The 18,603-nt window shown below is 36.4% G+C and overlaps 1 protein-coding gene across 1 annotated transcript in view; it reads right to left on the reverse strand.

Moving 5' to 3' along the window:
- The window catches only part of adgrd2 (adhesion G protein-coupled receptor D2), a 90,679-nt gene that overhangs the window by 17,065 nt on the left and 55,011 nt on the right, over positions 1–18,603 (reverse strand). Inside the window, exons 17-19 of the mRNA XM_030144249.1 lie at positions 17,306–17,439; positions 12,923–13,038; positions 7,471–7,591 (exon numbers count right to left, since the gene is read on the reverse strand). Coding sequence (XP_030000109.1) covers positions 7,471–7,591; positions 12,923–13,038; positions 17,306–17,439 — 371 coding nt within the window. The remainder of the gene's footprint in view (positions 1–7,470; positions 7,592–12,922; positions 13,039–17,305; positions 17,440–18,603) is intronic.

An 18,603-nucleotide genomic window follows, 5' to 3' on the forward strand; every position in this document is an offset into this window, starting at 1 on the left:
AAATGAAAAATATCAAAAACTACTGTGTCAAGGATGGACAACAAATTAACGTCTATTTTTTGCAAGACTTACAAAGTTCTCACAAGTGAAGTTACTACGACATTTTCATCCTAAAATGTATTCAGTGTATACCTTAAATCCTCTATTTTACAACCTCATAATGGTTTAGAGGAAAAAAATATTTTATCATACCTAAATAGCAAGAGTTTTGACAAATGGCAGCGTCACAGATGGACAAAGCCAAAAATATCACGGATGGACAACAAAAGTAAATATCAAATTAAACATTTTTATTTCAATTATCAATATCATATACATTTTTTTTTTTTTTTTTTTTTTTTTTTTACAATATTTACAACATACAAATAATCTTAACATTATATTCAATGTATTTTGTATAGATATATGCATTTATTAATTTTAAACACTCTGGGCCAGATCTATCAAAGGTTTGCGTGTATTAAAACGTGTGCAAACTCATTACACACGCAAAAAATGTACAAACTGATTTACTAACAGTAAATCAGTAACACAAATTGGGATCTTAGTAGATCCAGCCCTCTGTGTTTCGAATATAACATAAATAATAAAATAGTCAAATATCAATGAATTTGGAATAAATTTAGTTTATTTATGAGAGTTTATAAAATGAACCCAGAATGACGGCAGAAAACTGTCACTTTCCAAACATTCACACTCATAAAACTCCTCAAAATTTTTTTTCTCAATTTTTTCTCATTTCAAAATACATTTTCCTCAAAATATAAGTAATTACCTACCCAAAAATATAAGTTTGGTGTAGATTATTGTAATTTAATATTTTTGACCAGATGTTAACCTTCCCTTGACTTCACTCATGAGACCCCTGAACTAAAATGAGTTTGACACCCCTGTTTTAGGCTCAAACTGCCTTTACATTTGTTGGATTTTTTTTTTTTTTTTTAAATCGTATTTAACCTTCAAGTCTGCTTTTCCTCACTTTACAGTTGTTGAACTGGCCTGATGAGAAAAAGTAGATCTTTTTTTTTTTTTTGGTAAACAGAGAAAAACTGGCCGCCCCTGCCTCATCCTCCTACCTACATGAGGAAGAACTCCTACTGCAGCGTTATCTGCCCTCAGCTGGACATTCGCAGTAAATCTAAATTAACTAGCAGCTCTCGGGGTCACCCAGGGGCCAGCTCATTCTGATTAATTAAAGACCTGGGAAGAGCACAAAGGGCCGGGTGAAGATAGAGAGGACGAGACGGGAGACGCGGGCGGTGAGGGGAACATGGACACTGTGAAGGAAGAGTGTGAGAGAGGAAGTTACAGATCAGAACAGAGTATCAGGGGAGGAGACGTGGAGGTAGATGTGGTCTGACTTGGACTGGCTGTGGTCTCCCACACAAATACCCACATTCACACTCTGGAGTCCCATTGTGTTTGTTCAGACCTCTGGACACAAATGTCTGATGGACCCCTGACCAACCTGGCTTAGTGACCAGCCCTTTAAATTGGCAGTAGAAGGAGTGTCGGTAGGTAGTACAAGTTCAGGTTCAGGATTAGGTTCTTTTATTTATTATACCCATCAGTAGATTTGTTTTGCTGTTAGATGATGACATCCTTTTGACATTTCTCAAAACACAATGACATAATATGAAACCAAGACATAAGTCATACAATACTCTTCTGTTTTTGCAATAACAATACAATATTTATCAAAACATAAATGCACTATTTTTATATAGACTTGAGCTCACAGATATACATCCTGTTTTCATAGGTAATGCATACTATTGATATTGTTATTATGTCTACTCATATTTTATCTAGTTTTTTAAATTTTATTTTAATTCTACTTTAGCTCTATTCTTATTTTACTTTTATAAAGTTTTATATTCTATTTCTAGTTTTTGTAATTTTATATTCGCTCTATTCTTATTTTCTGAAGTATTGTTTGTAAAGTATTAATATTGTTGCACTGATGGGAGTAGCACTCCTAATTTCATTATACATACAATGACAATAAAGGCTATTCTATTGTATTCTATTCTATTCTATTCTATTCTATTCTATTGTATTCTATTCTATTCTGTGAGTTGACTAAAGACATGATACAATAAGAAAACACTCCAAGTTCCACCAATCAATGTTCACAACATTATGTGTCCAAAAAATGATGGAAATAAATGTGACATTGCATAAGTGATCAAATGTTTAGCTGTGTATATGAAAGAACATTTTTACATCTAATCAAGCTTGAAATGACACACAAAAATGGACTGTTAAAGCTGTGTATGACTTTTGTCATCAATTTTTCATCAAATGTCTAAAACCCAAGTCATAGCCTAACTATCACGAATCTGTAAGTCTTTCCATGATTACACACCTGAATCTCTTCCCTCACAGTGAACAATTTTGAAGTGCACTCCACCATAAACAGTCCATTTGTTTACAAACAGAGCCGGTAGGTCACTCGGGCATTTTTGGAAATTTGTCGCAACATGCATTGTGGGAAGCGGAGCTCCATGCAGCTGCAGTAACAAGAGGCAATGAAGCTGGTTCTGTGTTTGTCGCCGCTGCAGCAATAATGCGGCTGCATGGAGCAAATTTGAAACATTTATGTCGCTGTCCAAATATATACGAACCTGACTGTAGTTAAATACTGGGTGACACAAAAAAACGGGAACTTTTTAACAATCCAATAAAACCAAGAGTGATGGAAGAAAAATATTTTATTCATAGTAATTGAAACCTTAAAACATGCCATTTAAGAAACAATGATGGAATTTTCATTTTTTTAAAATTACATCGTGACCCAAAAAAACGGGAATTTTTGAAGTGCGTATTGGCACACATGAGCAAGTGGCAGCACTGCGAGACAGTGACCTTGAGCAAGTAAACACACCCCCATTTTAGTAACCACTGGAGGCTGTGCGAGAATTGTTCGGTAACCGTGTGATCTCAAGATTCGGTAACGTTCCCTGGCCCCCTAGATCGCCAGATTTGTCCGTTTGTGATTTTTTCTTGTGGGGCTATCTCAAGAGTAAAGTGTACATGACTCGACCAAGAACTCTGGATGAGTTAAAACAGAGAATTCAGGATGAAATTCACAGTATCCCAGCTGAGATGTTGCAGCGGTCAATGAGGAATCTCAACAGCAGATTTCAAGAATGCATTCGTACAGGAGGACGCCATCTACAGGAAGTAATTTTTAAAAAGTGAAAATTCCATCATTGTTTCTTAAACGGCATGGTTTAAGGTTTCAATTACTATGAATAAAATATTTTTCTTCCATCACTCTTGGTTTTATTGGATTGTTAAAAAGTTCCCGTTTTTTTTGTGTCACCCTGTATATCCAAATGATAAATTTACTATGAGACGTATGGAACTGGGAGTCTGCATAATTTTTGGAACATTGTGAAAAAATGTGACTCATTATCTTGACGGATTCATCAGTAATGGTTTCTGCTTTAGTACAGTTCAAGCAGAAATGAGACTAAAATCAGAGTAGAAGACAAAGAGGTTCAGAAGGAGAGAATAAATGACGTGATGAAAGGTGTGACCACTTGGCAGATGGTGGTGGTGATGATGAGCATCAATAAAGACAGCAGAGTGGTAGCTTAAGGATGAAGACAAGGAAACTTTCTCTGTCTTTTACTTGGTTACATCTAACCATCACTTGACAAGATTTGGAACAAACTAAGGTCAGTTGTCAGCTCCAACCACAACCAACCGCGATGGGAAGAAAAACAAGAGTTTCCACTTTTGGTTCAGTATTGTATGATGTTATTGTGATCTCACAACAGGGTGGCATTTTTATTTCGGGCTTTTGCACAGCATGTATAATTAGAGAATGTCAGTGGTGAAATTTAATACCTCAAGAACTGCACTTAAAGGCAAATACAGTAGATTGTACTTGTCTACATTTGTCTGATGGCTTTATTAACTTTCCTTTTCTGTCTCCAAATTTGTTGATTTTAAGATAACATAAGAAAAGATAAGACGTTGCTGATCCCACAATGGGGAAATTTCTCAGTTGGCAGCAGCAAATACAAAAATAAAATGCAGGAAAGAAAAAAAACAGAAAATATAGTGATTAAAAAAAGTATTTATATACATTTAGATTTAGATTTCAATTTGAATTTTAGATTTAAATTTAAAGGAGCTGTATGTAAGAATTATATTCCCAGTAATCATAAAATGGCCCTGAATGTCACCAGACATTAAGGAATCATGTTCATTTCAAATACTGATATCACTGACAGTAGTAGTCCAGCCAGAATATTTAGATTTGAAAAGCTAAGTGTCAGTCCACAAGTAATGTTTATATTGTCATTTTGTGTTTTGGTCTGATGCTCCAAATCAGTAGCATTTCATCATCCAGGTTATCAGTTCCCATTGAGCTGCAGCTGGAACATTCACAAATGTCTGACGTTACTAAACCTAAAAGGCCTCATTATGCTTCCCAAACTGGGGTGGCATTAAGGTGGGGTAAACATGACAAATTCATGGGGCCCAGCATTCCCAGGGGGCCCATACAGCAGTGGAGTGGGCCCAGAGAGTTAGAGGAAGAGTAAAGCGCCTTCACTTCCACTTTGCACCACTCTGACAATCACGCCCCCCCCCCCCCCACACACACACACACACACACACACACACACTCCGACAATCACAGACCACAGCTGTAAACTTACCAAGACCCAAACAGCCACTGGCAAGCAAAAACATCTACAGATCTAAAATGTTAAATACTTTCTGATCCACTAAAATAACTCAGGTAAAACACTTTTTCTCATCTTTTCATGGTCATCAGATATGACCCATTTGGATGTTCAGAAGCTCCGCAGTGAACATGGAAACACCGTCATCTTCTACAACATTGATTCACTAGTAAAACCCATGGAGTGGGATCAATGACAGTGGATGGACACTAGGGGTGTGTATTGGCAAGAATCTGGTGATATGATACAAATCACAAAACTAGGATCACAATATGATATATCACGATATATCATGATACTGTTAAAAAGGCAATTTTTTAAAAAGATTATTTCCTGGAAAGATTGAATTATACCAGAAATATGTACAAATACTAAACACATTTTTATTTGATCAGAACAGGATATAATGCTATATCACAACATTTTTCTAATTCTACTAGTTTCCAAAGGAACTAACATCTGCCACTCTCAGACAGTAAAAAGTGCTTTTAGGATGCTTCAAATAACCATTATTTAATAAAAGTGTTAAATAACACTGGGTTACAAAAAAATGTTTTTTGCAAGTTGTCTAGGTTTTTTCAACTGAATTAGGACCATTTTGCACCGCTAAATCCAAAAATGACATCTGTTTTTCTTAATCAGGTCAGGTTTTTTTGCTAATTTAATTTTGAAAAATTTGATCTTCTCACAAAATATAATAATAAATACCAAAATAAGATTGGTAAGCCCACTTTATGAAACTTGTGACTTGATTCCTGTTAGGTACAAAGGTGTATTCACCGCAGATGTAGCAGAATACGTCAGGCTTATTTTTGCAAGATCTTCTAGTCGAAGCCATTTCATTCACCTGTAATATTAAAAAAACATTAATCATAAATTGGCAAAAGTACAATCTTCAGAACTCGTTTATTGCAAGAAATATGAAAGAATTTTGTATTATATGATGTGAAAATGCCCATAAATGTAAGCAAAAATGTTAAAAAGCCAATATGTAGCATAGTTCAGAAAGTTGATCTGATTGAGCAAAATTAATGTGATTTTTGGATTCAGCACACCAAAATGATCCTAAATCAGCTCAACAAACTTAAACAATAAATTTGTTGTTGACCAGTGTAATAATAAAGATAGAAACAATAAAGAAAACCAAAAACCAAAAATCAACATCTGCCATATCTGCATTTGAATAAATACCTAAAAATATCAATACAGTACTTTTTAATATCGATACAGTATTGTGAAATGAAATATCGCGATATATTGCAGAACCGATATTTTCAAACACCCCTAATGGACACACTGGGTTTATGTTCAGTTAATGAGACTTCACTGAAAAAGTCACTTTTTTCTTCAGTTTTCTCTGTTTCTGATATAACCCTCAACTTTAACCTGAGCTTTTATGAACATCCACAATAGAATCACATATAGGAAAATACCTGATTTTTACAAAAAAAAAAAGCAAAATACAGAGGATAATATAATAAATGGTGATAAATTACTTAAGAAGGTTACATATAGAGTGTATTTGGGAATTGACATAAAAGTAGCACTGGGTCTTTATGGGTTAAATGTTGGTTGTGGTTGTGGAGCGTATCCTTTACATGATGTGGATTTGTCCATAATGCTGGCCAGGACCGTCTCCCAAAGGTATCTGTGCTGACCTCGATTTACTGCAGGTCATACACTGATTTATACACCTGGATTTGATGTTTCAGGTGCCGCTTCAGTACACAAACACATAATAAACATGAGCAAAATGACATCATTTTCCATTTTTTGGAGTTTTAAAATCATTAAAAAAAAAAAAAACCTTAAATCTTGAAAAAAAAAAAAAAAAAAAACAGCATTTGTGTGTGGACAAGAGGCCCAAACATAGAGGATAATAAGCATTTTGTAAAAATATCTGCATTAGTGCGAATGACGCATGTAAACATATAGCCTGCAGGTCAAAACTGGCCCGCCAAAGGGTCTAATCCAGCTCTTGGGATAAATTTGCAAAGTGCAAAATGTACACTGACGAAATTAACACTCAAGGATGACAACAAAATTTTCTCTTAGTTTTAACATAAAAATTGAAAAAGTAAAATCACATTATGAACATGCTTACATTTATAAACTTCTCTTACAAAAAATGCCAATATCCTGTGAACAATGTGAAATTTCTCAAGTTAAAATAAGAACAGTTTTAACAGTGTAATTCCTGTTACTAAATGCTTTGTGTCTTTGTGAATTCTAATGCACATGTGTAAATGTAAAGACAAAGCTTAACAAGAAATAAGAAGAAATTTGAGGTTGTACATGGTTGTTCAGGTTATTCACATTTTTTATGAAAGGATAGTTTGTAGATGTAAACATGTTCATAGTTTTAAGTTCGTAATTTTACTTTTTGTAATAAAAAGGATAGAAAAATTTGGAATCGTCATTATTTATATGCTAGTATTTAACTGGTCTGGCCCGTTTGAGACCAAATTGGTCTGTATGTGGCCCCCGAACTAAAATGAGTTTGACACCACAGCTCTACAGGTTTGCAAAAGTGTATGTGTGATTATTGTGTGTTTGTAGAATGTAACCGCTGTTTTATTTTTCTATTTGACATTTTTTCCAACTACATCTCTCACTTTCTCCATTCATTTTACTGCTGGATCAACCACTGTGGATGGGAAAGGAGGAGCCTTGAGTTTGTTCTCAAGTGAGAAATGTTAGGATTTTAGTTCTTCATCCACCACAGTTGGAAGTGGATATTGCAATAGGATAATGTGTCTTTGTTTACCTGGAAAGCATTGAGAGCGACGAAAATGTAGGCCACTACTACAGACATATGGACCAGAACACCACAGAGCCATGTCAGACCCAGAACTGGCAGCAGGATCAGAACCGGCCGGGTCACTGCCCTGCAAATGATCAATCAATCAATCAATATATATACAGTATATAGTGCCACATCATAACATAAGTTCTTTCATGACACTTGACATTTAGAGCTGGTCTAAACCAGACTCTTCAACCAATTAACGGAAACCCAACAGAAACCTCCAGGAGCAAACACTGACAGTGGAAGGAAAAACTACCACTAACAGGTGTAAACTTGGAGCAGACCTGACTCCTGGAGGATGGTCATCTGCCTTGACCAGTTGAGGTTAAAGAGAGAGGATTAAAGGAAGAGAGAGAGAGAGAGAGAGAGAGAGAGAGAGAGAGAGAGAGAGAGAGAGAGAGAGAGAGTGAGAGAGAGAGAGAGAGAGAGAGAGAGATTTGGGGGGGGGTATGGGGAGACACATGAATGCACAGCAAACTAGACGTGCACATGTTGTCAGTGTGTTTGCCTACTGCATATATTTTGATTAGTTATGTTGTTCCACATTGCATTTGTACAAATTTTTTATTACAACAAACCTTTGTCATAACTGTGGAACAGCACAACAGAAAAGAGAGAAAATATGGATTAGCCGAATTACTGACACTGCTTTTCAACACAGTGGGGGTGGGGTGGGTGTATGTCCATGTTAAATTCCCTGAAATAAAAAAAAAAAACATCTCTCAAACAAACTGCTGTCAATCCATAACCGTAGAACCAATCTCAAAAATTCTTGCAGGTGAGACTTGTTGAGGGTCTTGTGAACGTATCAATGTATAATATGTTGAAAAAAAGTCAGAACTGAATAAGCAGTAATTGTGGGACCGTTGAGTTTGTCAAACATGTTAGTGACAGACATTTAACATGGGAGTGAATGCGAAAAAACTCGACACTTTGTGCGGTTAGAGGCCTGTAGATCAAAAAACTAAAAGTTTTAAGATTAACATGTGAATTGGTCTTTGAAAGAAAAGACTTTTTCCAACAATTTGATGTATAAATTGTTGCTGAATTCCCAGGAATGTGAGAGTTATGAAGACTTGTGACAAAAGTTTCTAAAAAGAAACCCTATCCATTCTAAGTTAGAGTGAAAAATATGTTTCAGTCTATTTCCAAAGCTCTGGACTGCATTTTTCCCCATGGTTTTGTATAATAAGTCAGTCAGTCAGAATAATAAGTCAGTCATAATAAATGTGATGAACAATAGTACTGTGCCTTGCATTGCATGCAAGCACACGATAACTATAAAAGTAGACTTGCTGGTGCTAGTATAATTACCCATAACTAGAACAAATGTCCATAACTGTTAAGACTACTACTACAAATACAAGTACTAATAGTACATATACTACTACTACAACTGTTAGTACAAATAACAGGAACCTCTACCATCTATGGAACTATATAATAAACTAATTAACTTAACTAAATTGACTAACTAATTAAATTAACTAAATTAATAATGATGATGGATGCAGGAGAGAAGCAGGACCACAGCAACAGGTTCAGAGATGATCCAGGGAAAACCTGTGAGGACATAAAGCACAGAGACTCCAGGGAAGAAACATGTACACAGATCTCAGCCATGGTCTCATATATACATATGCATGGTGGGAGAGAACTATAACAGACTTGAACCAGCCATCTTTCACAGTGTTCCTGCACCTTTTGATTCCTCAGTTGTCAATATATTTTCCCTTTGTCAACCATTTTAGTAACAGGAGTATAGTCAGAATGAAGGACTAGGCAAAGTGGAGTTTTCAAGGTATTTCGATTACATTTTCTCTCAAATGTTTCCTCCTTGAATCCTCATCAAACATTCGCACAGCTATAGATTTGGCCGCCTACCACAGTCATATTCCTGTTCCTTCGCAATCATGCTTTCAATGATCTTGGTGCTCATACAGCCAATAACCATTTCATGGGTCAAGGCAGAAAAGGTTGCTTTTGTTCAAACCACTATTGTTGTCACAGTGCTGCACCTGGGTAGAGAGATTGAGTTTTAAGACTGCACTATGTCTGCAAGGACAAAGCTGGCACTCACTTCCCTTTCTTCCCTTTTATTTTTGAAAGTCGCTTTGCCTCTAATCTCCTGAAATTGTGTAACACTCTCGAGCTGGCGCAGACATTTACTTTTAGGCTGTTTGTGAGGGAATGAAGAGCTACGGTGCGAAGGGGAAAAGCACTGTGGCATTTCCGACACACTAAAATATATGTGTGAAAAAAGGAAGATATATATAAAAGAGAGATGCTGATGGTTGGCTGAAGTGTTTTTTACTTAAATATGAAAAGAGATTTCTGTTTTTCATCAGCCATGGACATATTAATGGTAGCATTTAAGTGTTCAGCATCCTCAGTGCTAACAAAATTAACATATAGCCCCATGTAAAAGTCTTAGTCCAACATTAGGTTTGTTGGTTTAGTAAAGTTCTAATGACTACACATATCTATTTCTCAGTCTCTGTATTTAGATCCAATTTGGATATGTGTGAAGTATGTTCGGCAGGAAAACTAAAGTCAGGGTAAAAACAGCTTCTACAAACCAAAGTGGTATTTAGTGTGACCTCCCTTTGCACTTAACATGTCTTTAACCCTTTTGTTCAGACAATATGAGATTTATTGTATTCATTTTCTGATGTTTTATGCCAGGTTTCATTCAACACATGTCAGATATTTCTAATTGTTTGTGGTGCTTCTTGTCAAAGGGTCAGAGGTCACAATAAATAGTAACTTTAGCCTTTATAACCCATTTAGTTCAGTTTTTGTGTGTCTTTTAAGGTTGTGCACATATTTCCTGTATTTTTTTTTTGTTGTATCTGAAGAAAAGAGTACGAGAAATAAATATGAATGTTAATTTCAACCCTGGAAAAACACATATACAAAGGTGGTCTTAGACTTTTGCACAGTACTATATATGTAACAACATATTAGCATCTTTCACTCCCCTTTTTCATCACATGGTTATAAAAAAAAAAAACTGCAACCAAAATGGTGTTGCAAAATTGATGTCTGTGCTGGACCATGGTGATGTGATGTACATGGAGCTCTAAAGTTTAGAACAAACTTTTATGTCCTCACTCATTGCTGTTCTTTAAGATTAGATTAGATTACATTAGATTACATTAGATTAGATTACATGATGACATTTTATTTACCCCACAAAGGGGAAATTCACCAGTTAACACAGAACCAGAATAAAGGGCAAAAAAAATGAACATGCATGAACATAGTGCAAAATACAAACAATATAATTATAGACTACAGTGTTTCCCTACAATTGTATTAGGGGGGTGCCCTGCTCCATCAACGGCACTTTCTGGCCCCCCAAGACCACAGACTGACACAGCCTCCCATCCCCCACCTCCCCACCCAAATACATTACTTAGACACAAACAGGCATAGTCAGAGAGATAACAGACAGCTTGATGGATACAATAGCAAACTAGCCAGCTGCTAAATAATAATAATAATAATAATAATAATAATAATAATAATAATAATAAATTAAGTAATAAATGATTACATTATGTACACACACATATATATATATATATATATATATATATATATATATATATATATACATGTGTAGAGAGAGAGAGAGAGAGAGAGAGAGAGAGAGAGAGAGAGAGAGAGAGAGAGAGAGAGAGAGAGAAGAACAGAAAAGGTTTTGAATAAATAACAAAGAATTATACTGACTGAAAAGCACCTTAATATTATAACGGAATGAGCAAAATGAACACCTCCCCCCTGCCACACTGCACCATAACCAAGCAAATCCCTCCCAGACCCCCCCCCCACACACACACACACACACACACACACACACAAGGATCCAAGACTAGGGGAAACACTGGACTATATACATATGTACAAAGAGTTTGTAAAATTTGTATTCTCACATCAGATGGTTTACTTTGTCAACATACAAATGGATCCTAGGTTTAGTTCCATCGTATCTTCTGGACTACATCGCTCAAAAAAAGTACTGGTAGTTCCAGTCTTCATTCTCAGGGTTTATTCATTCAGACTGTGCTGGGACAAAAAAGCCTACATTTCCTCAGAATCAATTCTAAAATGACCTGGAGAAGAAAAAAAGTTAAATCAAGTGCCACTGGGAAGTAATGATTGGAAAGACTAACAATGAATAACTTATATAAAACACACCAGTTGCATTTTCTGCATTAATCTATATTTTTATCTTACTCATTAATCTCAAAAAGCAAATACTCTATTAACTGAATCAATTCAATATATTGTCCAGCCCTACTAAGTGTAAATAATCAGTGCACAGTTATTGCATTGTATATTGTATGAAGAGGAGGATGCTGTTAAATTGTACGTATACGTATGATTCTAATGTCTTTGCTGCTGCTATACGATGAAAATAGTTCACATAGTATCTAAAAATGGATAAGACATCATAAGCTTCCATGTAAAAACTGCAGCACAATAGTTGTCGCTGAATATTACAAGCTACATTGCTATACTGTAGCAGACTCTGTGCACAGTTATACTACCATCCTGTAACCATAGTAACATAAACTCACATGACACAGTAAAAGGAGAAATTGTATTTGCTCTTTAGCTTCTGAGGGGGAATTATATGTGTTTAGATGTGCAAGAATGTATGGTATTGCAGCAGAGTTGTGTCTAGGTGGTTAGAATAATGCATTTGGTGTTTGTATTAACAAAGGTACGTATTTCTGGAAACTTGCATTTAATTAGTAATCATCACATAGCAGGGTTCCTGTAATGTATGGGTAAATAAATGGATTCACAGACAGGCTTGATCATCTCTTTCTCTTATTACAAGGAAAGTTGAGGAATATTCACAAAACTGTCTTAAACAGTTATTTACAACTTAGCAGGAAAATATCATTTTAATGAGACTTTTTGTTTTAAATTTTCTTTCCAAGATACTGATTGAGTGTCTGCAATATTATAATAGCCAAACTTTGCAAAATGGATATACAGTGCACACTATATGCAGAATAAGTGTCAGAATCAAGCTTTTCTAGAGACAGGTTCTGAAATGTCTTATACACACAAAGACGCATTAACAAACACACACAGTCACACATCCACACTCACACAGCTGTGTTTGGACCAGGTGTTAAGCTGATAAGACTCCCACAGCAGACTCCACTACCAAAACTCCCCATCTTTCACAGTGTCTCTATTGACGAGCTCCATCAAAGAGGAAGCAGCAGCAACTGTGTGTTTCTGTGTGTGAGCTAGAGAGTGTGAGAGAGACAGAGCGTGGTTGCTCGAGTGGCAGAAAAAAAAAAAAGATTCATGAAAAAGGGTGCATAAAAAGCAAGAGTAGAGAGGGAGAGCAATGGAGAGAGGTAGAGCGGCAACTGCATCTCACCAGGTGAGGTCAAAGGTCTGCATCTTTGACGCTGAGCTTGGACTGAGCATCTTAGCACGGCGGCGAGCGCTGGAAACGGTCACCATGACAACCCGACACAGCACAACCGCATTGACCTGCAGGCAGATGACAACAGCATCAACATGGCCTCCAGTAAAAATGAGATGTGTCGCTTCAGATCCACTTGGCCTCAAGCTCACATGTAGAGGGAAAGTTTGGCCTCCTCCTCTGGCTGCTGGAAATCACATTGTATTCAGCTGAAGAAGAGTATTTCAGTTTGTAAAGCTCACAGCAACTGTGAGATGTGAAACTGTTCAAGAACTTAAAGCAATGGTAAAATGTTTTATTAAGGTTCACACATTAACATACATACATATTAGTTGTACATTGGCTTTATAGTCATTATAATGCATTTATAAGGGCCTTATTCTACATGATAATAATCTATTGCCATTAGATCATTAAATGAAAGTTTATCCTCAATAACTTCCTGGTATCATTAATGCATTGATTACTAAATAGTCAATTAAGGAGGTTGTTGTACAATATGTGAGATAGATAGATAGATAGATAGATAGATAGATAGATAGATAGATAGATAGATAGATAGATAGATAGATAGATAGATAGATAGATAGATAGATAGATAGATAGATAGATAGATAGATAGGTAGGTAGCAGTGGCGGCTGCTCGTCTTTCAGACAGGGGCAGCTCATTGTCGGCTTACATAAAAAAAAAAAAAAAAAAAAAAAAAAGAATTAAGAAAATGGTCAGTGACCTTATCGTATCAAGTAGGTGTCTTTCCCAGGGACTGGACCAGTGTCCTCTCAATATCCATCAGAGCTAGGCTGCTTAGATTGCCTTGGCCCATTGTGTTGTGGGTGTAAGACTTCAGCCTTTTTAAACTACAGATGTTCCTTTCACTCCGACCTAGCCGACAGTTTGATTGATTTAACTATCTACAAAACGATATTAAACTCGAACAAGAAATGATTAAATTATGGAACTGAAACGAGAAAACGCTGAAATTATGTTAAATTGAAACAAGGAAGTACAATGAGTGGGTTTTATTTACAGTGCAAGAAATGAACGATTAATTTCGTTGTACTTTCTCTCTTGATTTCACAGCAGAATGTGTGACGGTATTAAACTGAACTGTGTCAGTGAAGGAGGAGATCTGAAACTAGCTGTCAATCAAACGGGATTCAGCCTTTCGACCGATCCTCCAATCAGCACGTGGGATTCTGGCGCCCAGCCCGGCCGAGCTCCGCCCACAGCTCCATTCACCCCCAGAGACGCCCGGCGTCCGGGGGCGGGACAACATCGTGGCATTTATCCAATTACCGTCCAGTTTTGACGCAATGAAAAAAACTCTTCCACTCAGTCCCATTGAAGCCCATAGACACCCGCAGTCTACGGACAAATGCACTGAGCAGAGATGGATGACAAAATAGCGCAACAAGAATGGATGAGAAGTGAACAACATCGCGTCCGTTGGTTTGTGATAAAGCTGATTCTGAACGAACTCATCTTTGAGATGAACGTGTTGTAACGCATTTGTAGTCAATGAAATGTCAACAGAACCGTACATATTTAACCATTTAATTTTCGTAATTTTAGGGGAAGCCGGGCTTCCCTTGCAGTCTATGAGAAATCGCCACTGACTGACTGACTGACTGGCTGGCTGGCTGGCTGGTAGATAGATAGATAGATAGATAGATAGATAGATAGATAGATAGATAGATAGATAGATAGATAGATAGATAGATAGATAGATAGATAGACAGACAGACAGACAGACAGACAGACAGACAGACAGATAGATAGATAGATAAAAACATGTGTAAGTTAGTCAACAGGCCCATAAAGCTTATTCAAAACCAAACCAAAGTGTCTTTGAGTACCTAAAAAAGAACTAAATAAAACCAATGTATTATTATTATTATTATTATTATTATTATTATTATTACTATTATTATTATTATTATTATTATTATTATTATTATTATTATTATTATTATTATTATTATTATTATTATTGACTCACTTAGCAACCTGACGGCAGAGGGAATAAATGAGTTGGAGTGTCTGTTTGTTCTCTGAGGTACATAATAACGTTGCAGTGGCATTAACCCTGTAAAGCCTGAACCATTAAATCATTGACAGAAAACTCCAGTTCTTTGAAACTGGAGCCTTTATTGGTCCTTCTGATTTTTTTTTTTCAAATATCAATTTCCATGTATAAGTTTTAATTTTGCATCACATTTGATACATCAGGTCTCAATGCTCAAATATTATTATTTTTGAAGAAACAAAAACATAATGTAACACAAACATGTCTAACAAATTGGTAATTCCTTTTCAAAATTGGCAAAGTTCTGCCTCCTTTCTCATTAATGACAATCTAGAAAGGCCTCTGGTGAATGAATTCCTCCCCCCTGGTGAATTAACCATGTATTGCATGTATCTAATTGTATACATCAGATTTTCCAAAAAAAAAAAAAAAATCACACCGATCATGTGAGGGCTTCAAAACTCATGTATCAAATATGGTACGTTTGGCGTTATAGGGTTGATGTAAATCTACCTTTAAGGACAGGTTGGATTAATATGCCTCTGGCTTTCTGCACCGACTGCTGCTTCCACAAAGAATTAGAAAAAAAAAAAGAAAAGTAAAAAGTAAAAAACACAACTGTCATACAGGTGAGTAGTATCAAATATCAAGTACTAGGCACATATACAGCGGTTTGCAAAAGGATTCATACCCCTTGATGTTTTCCACATTTTGTCAAGTTACAACTACGAACATAAATATATTTTTATAGGAATTTAATGTCAAAGACCAACACAAAGTGGCATACAACTGTAAAGTAGAAAGAAAATGATACATGATTTAAATATTTTTTTACAAATAAAAAACTGCAAAGTGTGGTGTGTAAAAGTATTCAGCCCCCCCGAGTCAATACTTTGTGGAACCACCTTTTGCTGCAATTACAGCTGCAAGTCTTTTGGGGTATGTCTCTACCAGCTTTTCACATCTAAAGACTGAAATTTTTCCCCATTCTTCTTTGAAAAACAGTTCAAGTTCAGACAGATTAGATGGAGACCATTTGTGAATGGCAATTTTCCAATCTTGCCACGGATTCTCGATTGGATTTAGGTCTGGACTTTGACTGTGCCATTTTAACATGAATATGTTTTGTTTTAAACCATTCCATTGTAGTCCTGGCTTTATGTTTAGGGTCATTGTCCTGCTGGAAGGCGAACCTCCGCCCCAGTCTCAAGTCTTTTTGCAGACTCCAACAGGCTTTCCTTCAAGATTGCCCTGTATTTGGCTCCATCCATCTTCCCATCAGCTCTGACTGTTGCCCTGTCCCTGCTGAAGAGAAGCACCCCCAGAGCACGATGCTGCCACCACCATGTTTGACAGTGGGGATGGTGTGTTCAGAGTGATGTGCAGTGTTAGTTTTCCACCACACATAGCGTTTTGCATTTAGGTCAAAAAGTTCAATTTTGGTCTCATCTGAACATAGCTTCTGGGAAACTGCAAATGGGACTTCTTGTGGTTTTCTTTTAACAACGCTTTCTTCTTGCCACTCTTCCATAAAGGCCAGATTTGTGCAGTGCATGACTAATAGTTGTCCTGTGAACAGATTCCCCTACCTGAGCTGTGGCTCTCTGCAGTTTGTTCAGAGTCACCATGGGCCTCTTGGCTGCACCTCTGATCAGCACTCTCCTTGTTCGGGCTGTAAGTTTAGGTGGACGGCCGTGTCTTGGCAGATTTACAGTTGTGCCATACTCTTTCCATTTCTGGATGATGGGTTGAACAGTGCACTGTGAGATGTTCAAAACTTGGGAAATCTTTTTATAGCCTAACCCTGCTTTAAACTTCTCCACAACTTTATCCCTGACCTGTCTGGTGTGTTCCTTGGACTTCATGATGCTGTTTGTTTCCCAATATTCTCTTAATAAATATCTGAGGCCATCACAGAACAGTTGTATTTGTCCTGAGATTAGATTACACACAGGTGGACTCTATTTAGTCATTTGGTCAACATTTGATCATTCAGCAATCATCAGGCAACTTCTGAAGGCAATTGGTTGCACTCAGAGAAAAGGGGGCTGAATACTTTTGCACACCGCACTTTTCAGTTTTCTATTTGTAAAACAATATTAAAATCATGTATCATTTTCTTTCTACTTCACAACTGTAAACCACTTTGTGTTGGTCTTTCACATAAAATTCCAATAAAATACATTTATGTTTGTGGTCGTAGCGTGACAAAATGTGGAAAAGTTCAAGGGGTATGAATACTTTTGCAAGCCACTGTAGTTACACATATACCACAAAGAGTTGACTATACACACAGTGAAATACATACCGCCAAAACAAATACGACAGGTCCAACAAATGCCCAGATGGTGTCATTCTTCACATTGAGCCAGCAGTGATCATCTGACTTGTACTCATCGACTGATACTGCCAACGTTACGCCGACTATCAGAACAGGTAGTCCTGGAAACAACCCAATACATGAAAATTAACTGCGGCAGCAGCATGGAAACAGAATGCTTAAAGACATATTTATGGAACAGTGGCTGCTGCAGTGTCTATTTAGTCTCTTGGTCTATTTAGTCTGAGGAGTAAAACATTTGACATGTCTGCATGGAGCTGGGAGGGCCACCTGAACACCGATTGTTTTGCTTCTTCACATACTGTTCTCAGCTCATTATGCGACATAACACATGGAGCCGCAGATGGATTCGGTTACATGAACGGTGGCAGCTGCAGGATGTTTTGCAAAATCTGACTGGGTTAAGGTTGTGCTGGAGCAAAACATCCAATCAGTGTTGATGGAAGTTAACATTAATAAAAATGTCAACATTATTATTTAATATAGTGGTAATATCCAGCATGTCTACATCCACCACATTGTTTTACTAGCTTATCCATTGGAGAGCAGAGGGCAGAATATCTTGTTGTTCATAAAATAAAAAATTAAAACAACAGACCAGCAATAAAATAACAAGAAAGGAGACTGCTTTAAGAGGACTAATTCATACATATATATATATATATATATATATATATATATATATATATATATTTATTTTTTTTTTTACACACACACACACATATATATATAATTTACACTATATGTGCAAAAGTATTGGGACATGTTGAATTCAGGTGTCGGGTCTGGGATACAAAACAATGACAAATGTCATAATATAGTTTTATATTGGGATAAATATCATTGCATTGCATTGGTTAGTTTTGTTTAAATTATTATATTTTCTTCCAAAATGCCTCAGAAATGGTTTTTACTTAATTTTTCTTAAGTCCAGTGCAACACCAGAATGAAGCCGATGCTAAGACTCTCAATGTCTAATATTTCTGAAAGCTGTTAAAATGCGGGGTAAAAGGGTAAAAAGGCTCAATAAAAATACTAAAAGCCAACCAGACTTGCTGATTAGAACAGAATAGAATAGATCTTTACTGTCATTGTTACAGGAACAATGTAAATCCATTTAGCAACTCTGTCTCTGTTTAGCAGCAAACACTTAAAGTACAGAAAGATTACAAAAATATCACACAAAATACTGAGAAATAATGGCGATATACAAACATTGCGCACTTTTAATCCCCCTCGGCAAAATATAGTGTAAGTGTTCTGTT

The sequence above is a fragment of the Sphaeramia orbicularis genome, chromosome 9, assembly GCF_902148855.1.
Source record: "Sphaeramia orbicularis chromosome 9, fSphaOr1.1, whole genome shotgun sequence".
Lineage (NCBI taxonomy): Eukaryota > Metazoa > Chordata > Actinopteri > Kurtiformes > Apogonidae > Sphaeramia > Sphaeramia orbicularis.